The sequence below is a fragment of the Rhinolophus ferrumequinum genome, chromosome X (genome assembly GCF_004115265.2).
Source record: "Rhinolophus ferrumequinum isolate MPI-CBG mRhiFer1 chromosome X, mRhiFer1_v1.p, whole genome shotgun sequence".
Taxonomy (NCBI): Eukaryota; Metazoa; Chordata; class Mammalia; order Chiroptera; family Rhinolophidae; genus Rhinolophus; species Rhinolophus ferrumequinum.
Genome location: NC_046284.1, coordinates 53,839,842 through 53,846,957, shown reverse-complemented (window position 1 = coordinate 53,846,957; position 7,116 = coordinate 53,839,842). Strand labels below are relative to the sequence as shown.

General features: G+C 40.0%; 1 protein-coding gene across 1 annotated transcript; it reads right to left on the bottom strand.

The window, feature by feature from the left end:
• Nucleotides 1-755: 755 nt before the first annotated feature.
• TSPAN6 (tetraspanin 6) lies at nt 756-6,729 on the bottom strand. Its single transcript, XM_033108595.1, has 8 exons — nt 6,501-6,729; nt 5,303-5,491; nt 4,942-5,016; nt 3,996-4,094; nt 3,361-3,495; nt 2,873-2,956; nt 1,604-1,709; nt 756-974 (listed from the first exon to the last, which is right to left on the bottom strand). Exons 1-7 carry the CDS (start codon nt 6,585-6,587, stop codon nt 1,641-1,643), a joined length of 738 nt encoding a protein of 245 aa, XP_032964486.1. The 5' UTR covers nt 6,588-6,729; the 3' UTR covers nt 756-974; nt 1,604-1,640.
• Between the last annotated feature and the right edge of the window lie 387 nt (nt 6,730-7,116).

Sequence of the window (7,116 nt, the reverse complement as noted above, 5' to 3'; positions counted from 1 at the left end):
AGTTTTACATTTCATATCTAAAACTATACTCCAAGTGGAAATGTGGGGCTTAGCTTTTTTGGTGAAGACATCATCCCAGCATATTTTCTAAAAGTAAATTTAAACACAACTATTTTAGAGGAAAACAACATTTATTTTTCAAAAGACTTGTATTTGTTAATCAAAGGCACCAACCAAAACTAAGATTATTAAAGCTGACCACAGTACTGACAATTAAGTCATATCAACCTTGTAAAGAAATACCACCAGCTAAAGCTAATAAAGATGAGTTGCTTTAAATTTTTCAGAAAAATAAAATAATTCCAACACCATTAATAATTAAACCTTTCAAATAATAGAGAAAACATAAACATCAGGATAAACACCTTAATTTGGTGGCAAAGAAATGTAAAGTGTTAAGTGTGCTGCTACCTGATGTGTCACAGAATATTGGTAGTGACTTTTAGCCTTGGGTGCCTTAGGTCAGAGACTGTTACTACCACTTGGCAACTCTAATGATGGGTGCCATCCAACGCCTGGCTGGAATTAAATTACACAATGTCACTCTTTGCCTATCAGCAGAACAGAGAGAGACTAATGAAAACATTTTAACTTCTTCATGTAAATGATATAATCAAACCAGATAACCTTGGCTGGGAAGGGGCCGGTTCGGAGGGGTCGATTTCCCATTTTATAATACTACATCAAAATAGAAAATCTATAGTGCTTTTCAAAAGACCCACAATGAGAAAAACAAAAGACAAGAGGAACACAGCATCGTTTCATTTACAATTTACTAGCTCTTCCAGTGTTTCAGAGTGGTAAGGGGTTTCAATGTTCTTCAATGAATGGGACAAAAGGTGGATGTATACTGAACAAAGGTTTAGATTGAATCAGACTATTGGTGTAGTCTTTCAGTCTATTCGTGGGTAATGTCAGGCAGTATTCCATCCAAGCGATCTGGTACTTCATGGGGGAGGGGGGATGTAAATGTCCTAAAATTAAAGAAAAAAAATTAATTTACTTGTAACCCAAATTTTATATCTGTATCCACTTGCACACATTCTAATATATTCTACCAATGAAGACCTTCATGTGTTCCCAAGCGGTGGCTCAATTAAAATGTGAAGGGTGATTAATTCGGCCAGCAACTCTTCTTACATTTTACCATTCAAATGCTGAAGTTATTGAAACACACATTTCCCCTAAATCTGGTTCCTGGTTAGGTTAGATGAGTTTATGGCTCTAATGATACACAGTCCACCAGAGAACTGTGATAAATGAGAACTAGGTCAAAGACTAGGGGAAATCCCACTATTGGTCAAGAGCAAAGTATACCTGCCAGGGAACCTCAATTCTCTTCATTCTAGGTCCAAAATTGTTAGAAAGGGGACCATTTAGGATCTTTAGGCTGATGTGTTGGTAAACCCAGAGAGGCTCTTCTGTACTTTTGGGCCATGCCTTGTATGTAGAGACTTGAGCTGTGTATGTGGGGCTAACAGTACCAACAAGATTTGAAGGCACTACTGGACAAGACCTTCTTGGCAAACTCTGTCCATCCATCACATGCATAGGCTAAAGCAAACACCAAGACTGACAGGGCTGAGGACCAAAATGAACGTACCTTAAAGTTGGAGAGGAGTAAGACCGTGTTATGCTGGTTACACTATCTCATACTGGTTATTTGTTATGGCACGAGAGAGGCAGTAGGCGAGAAAGATTCCGACCAGCTGGAAATAAAATGCGAGCAAAATTAAACACACACACCAAAGAGTTTAAAGAACTCAGGATATAGATACTGTCTCCTTTCACTTCTAATTCACTAATAATTTCCTTCCTGAAGTTTTCTAGACAGTTTTGTTTGATACTCTGCAGCATCTACATCACATTCAAAGAATATAAGTGTAGTTTTACAAGTACCGCGACCAGGAATTTCACAAGTATCACTAGCAAAAATCACTCAAGGAAAATTCTAAATGTCACAGTTTGGGGAAAGCTTTCCTTACTCTTCTTTTCAGTTACCAGAACAAACAGGGTATAGCTTAGAATAAGCATGTCATCAAGTAAAATCTCCATTTGTGAGAGATTTAGAGCCACAATACAGACTTTTCACGCTACAGTGAGAAGTAGCAAAACTCAGGAAATACAATTTGACCCACAACATAATATCCACGCAAAATAACAGGCACATATTGAATGTTGGGTTGTATGATCTAAATTTTAATAGGTTGGGACTTACATGCAACTCATTAGGCAGTTGTAGCCCAGGAAAGAAAGATCCTAATAATGTTTGAGAATCTTGACTGATTGCAGAGCAAAGAAAGGTTCCCATCGATCTCATGATTTATTTAATTAACTATGGTGCTGGAAAATTGCCACAACTAAGAGAGCACCAGGTCTTTCCACAGTTAATTGCTTTCAAAAGATATTTACTGCTAGAAGTTAATTCTAAGCCTTGCTTTCTGTAGTTTCAAGGCATGACTGGCCATGGCAAAAAGAACAGGTAAAATGGGAATAAAATCTTAGAGTACTCTGCAGTTGTGGGAAAACGTAAGATCCAAGACATCACAAAATGGGAATGTCCAAATATGACTTGGTAAAGCAATAAATATTTATTGTACAAATGAAAAAAAAATTGAAATGAAAATACTAAATCCCCTCCCAAATAAGTTAAATAAAGACCTAATCACAAATGATTGACTACATATGTTTCAGATACAAAATAAAAGTATTTTCATACTGTGATGAGCAACAAGAGTTTTGTGAAAATGTGAGTTCTCTGAAAATGCCCTTGCTATCAAAGGCCCCCGAAGCAAAAATTTGAAGCCTTAGAGTGGAAATCTAGCTGACACCTGCAAGAGTGATGAAACATTTCCTAACCACAGGGACTTACCTGGAAGCAAGCAACTCCAAAGGAAATTCCGGCAACAACTCCCATTTCTGATTCTATAATGGTCATCACCTTTATAAAACAACCCTCATGGGAGAGAAAAAAAAAAAAACATTAAGTACAGTACAAGCAATAATAAATACTTTGATCATATATCTCTGCAGAAAGATGAGCTTTAGCTACCCCAGCCTTTGGCATTTTATTAAAACTTACTCTTTCATATAACAGATCCAGTCTCCTTTCAAGCACAGTGTTTTTGACAAAAATTTGAGGAACAGAAGTCCCACCTTTTGGATTATGCATTTAAAAGTGTTTCTTACTAGTTGCTTGAGCTGAAGTTACAAATTTTCTGAGTTTCAGTTTCCTCATTTTTTCAATGAGAACAATACCTGCCCTATTTCAGATTATGTGTATTGTGAGTAAAAATTAAAAATTGAGTCAACTCTGTATTCAGTTAATACTTTCGAAAAAAAAATTAAAAGGCTCCTTACTTCATTGTTTACTTTATCTGCATCTCTCTGAGGAGAACAATCTTCAAGTTTACAGCAGCTTTTTGGAAATCCTTTTTCTGAGTAATAATTAGTATCCTTCCAATCCCTAAAGTCGGTGACACCACAACAACGCAACTGAAAAAATCCAACAAAAACATTGATACTTCATATTACAACTTTGTGTCAAATATTTAACCTATCATTTTAGATTGCAATTTGTGTTCAAAACAACATTTATTATATATACTCAATGATATTTTTGTGTGGCTGTCCTCAACTGGCATTATAGTTCAAAAGATTAGCACTTGTTTCTAACACCAAATGTTTCTAACATTTTTGGACTGGCCTTACTTTCCTGCTATCCTAGTTGCTAACAGTACTTGGTCCATGATGCCAGTGGGGAGTGAAGAGAAGAGGTACACATGTGAGGAGAATGATTAGGAGAAAATGGAGATATGTCACTTAGTATCATCCCACACTTCTTTCCAGGGACATAGCTCCATTTTCTCCTAATCTAAGATTATAATAAGAATATAATATAAGTGGACAGCACCTAGCAGCCAGGGCCCTATCCTCTTCTCTGAGGGGTGGGGAACGTGTTCCCTCTTAAGAAGCCACCACCTATGACCACTTACCGTATTTTGAATCTTGTCTACTGCATCACTTCTATAATCTCCCGTAGTGTTATACTGCTTTAAAGCCTTCTCATAATTATTCTTAAAGCTGTTCTTAATCTACAGCAAAGAGACACAAGGCCAGTAAACAAAGATTCTAGAAAATTCTTTTGGTTTCTAGGTCAAATGAGAAATTCCTACATCTGACCAATGTTGTATTTTGACAGCAGCAATATGCATGGTAATTAACTTCTGTGGTCCAATCCTGTCCTCTAAGGGATATAGTTTAGCTGAGGGGACTACTAAGCAAAAAGAGATAACCACTACAAGTTCAAAGTATTATAGGCGCATGTATTTATTCAAGTGCCAGCTGTAGCCCCCCAACCCCAATCTTTATCCACTTTAAACAGTACAAATTTGATGCCTATGGAATTTTTAATCTACAAAACCTTACTTTGGGAGATTATATTACCACTTTGTAAAACACTCTCATTGATGAGCCTTCACTAAACTCACTGAATCATTTTCTAACCTCAGGCTTAACAGAGTGGAACCCTTATTTCTAATTCAATATTGAGGTTTTGATTATTTGCATTAAGTATATTCAATCTTTTCTAAATGTGTGCCATAAGTGAGAAGGTATCAATTTTGTGCTTTACATAGTTTCCTATCAAAGTTATAAATTGTACCATCTCCACTTTAATAGGTGCTTATGCACAGAAAAATGACTGGAAGTATGTAATTATGGGTACCTTTAATTTTATTCTGGTGATTGTTAGTCTTTACAATTTTCTAAATTTTCTTTTATATTAAAAGAGGGCTAGAAATTTTACCAAAAAAGCCATATTGTCAGCTATAGGTTGCAAAGTAAAGCTTTAAACGCAGTTGTGATTTTTGAACTAGTAAAAGTTGTCTTTAACTCTGTTACTTAAATTAATCCATTATTATCTCCCAAACTCAAGCTTACCTCATGTCTGAAAACAAACCCTACGATGGCAGCGACCAGTTCAACCAAAAAAATGAGAGTCAGAAACATTGCATACTACAGGATAAAAAGAAAGTCCAAGTCAGCATAAACAAGATACATCACAGCCGCAAAGGGAGTCAAAGGGGAAAAAAAAAAAGGTCTGCTCAATCAGCTCAGCATGTTTTTATTGAAAAGGGCAGGGAAAACACAATAAAAGTGGGAATTGGCAGCTGAACTGTCACTTGGTAAGTTTTCATAATTAACAAGAAAAATCTTAAAAGGCTATGGCCAGTTCCAAGAAAACTAGTGTGCAAGACTTTTCAAAAACCAAGAATCAATTCTAAGAAAAATAAAAACTCACCAGTTTTAGCATCCATGCAGAAGCCCGGCAGGTAGCAAAACAGCCGAAAGTACCCAAAATTATGATGACAGTGCCAGTACCGATGAGCACAAAGGGGACATTGGTGGCCTTCTCATTTAAGAGGGAAAAATAATTCTCCAAGCTTACTTTGCCCCAAATGCCAACCACAAGAAGGATAACACCAGTGATCTATGCGGGAAATCAGAGAATAGAAAGTTATACATTGTATACAGCACCATCTTCAAACCACAAACCACTAGGCATTTAAGAAACAATAGGTGTGACAATTGATTTAGCAGTCTGTGGCCACAGATCTGTGGCTGGGATATGGCAGACAAGGCGGGGGGCGGCGGCACAGACATAGGGAGAAAGGGGATCTGCACGCAAGGACAGGCCTTGATAAATCCACACGCTGGATCACTAGGTAGCCCAGGTAGCCAGGGTGAAACCAGGGGGCAGCTAGAGCAGGTATCTTAACAAAATTCTTAAACTTCATCCGTTTTTTTGTGTAAACACAAGCCCACGGCATATTTGCCCTAGGGATCAAAACTTCCTTAACTGTGCTGCTCCCGCCTTAAGAAGAAAACCTTCCTGGAGGGAAAAAAAAAGTTTCTATAAGTTCCAGAAACTTCCCCTCCCTACCCCCACCCCTACTCCTCCCCCACCCCCACCCCCCAGTTCAGAGATGAGCACAAAGAATGGTACACAAAAGCAAGCCCAAGGATAGATTGGCTGGAGAGGAACCATTACCATACTTACCTGAGAAATACTCCCCGCTTATGAAGCAGTGAAAAGAAAGAGACTATTATGCAAGCGAGTCCTCAAAGTGGCCGGGCCAGCCTTACCTCTACAACGGTCTGGGGACACCCTCTGAGTACTCTGGGGAGTTAAGTCCCTCGTGCGCCCCACCCCCAATCGAATTTGAACGCTAGGCATGTCTGGGTCCCAGCTCAGCCTATTCGCCGACGTCGTCCCACACCCAGACCGTGGCGCGGGCAAGATGCCCGAGTTCGAGCTGGGGCCCCAGCAACTCGTCGACAGCACCCGGGTCCCCGCAGCAACTGCAACCCAAACCACCCGCCAACCGCCCCGCACGCTTCCCCTCTCCCACGCCTGATCGGAGCTCCCTCCGCTCAGTGTCACACCCCCCACCCAAGCCCAGGATCCCCTTCCGTTCCCCGGCGCCGCCGTCTCTCACCCAGAAGATGAAAGTGTAGATCAGGAGAACGCTCTTGAAACAAGTAATGACTGGTTTAGTCTGCAGTCTCCGAGATGGGGACGCCATGACTAGCCCAGGACCCTGCCCCGCTGCTCCGAGCGATCAGAACAGAGCAAGCGAGGTGCGGAGTCCTCGAGTTTCTCCGGAAACTGCCGAAAACTTACGAGCGTCCACAACTGGGAAGAGCCGGAAACACTGTTCAATTTTCTAGAGGGTGAAGTCCGGGAGGCTGTCCGGAAAGTGATGACAATTTCCGAGCGCCCCCTGCTGAAAACTACATACGTACAAAGGTTCTAGTGTGGGGAATTTCTTACATCTTTCATTGGAGCTTGCCTACTTTTTTACTAAGAGTCTTTCCCCGGCCCTGCCCCTCCCCCGTCCTTATAACTTCATCTTACTGTTTCTATCACCAGCAGCGCCTGGCGCGCTGAGATTCGGCCTCGCTGACCCCTGGTACCCTAGAGGCAAGAAAAGGAATAAAAAGCGGTTAAAAGTGACCTGAGAGCATTTTATTACATGGCAAAATACCCACAAAAATATATTTCCAAAGAGAAACAAAGCGGTTGCAAAGCAATACGTACAGTCATAAATTTTG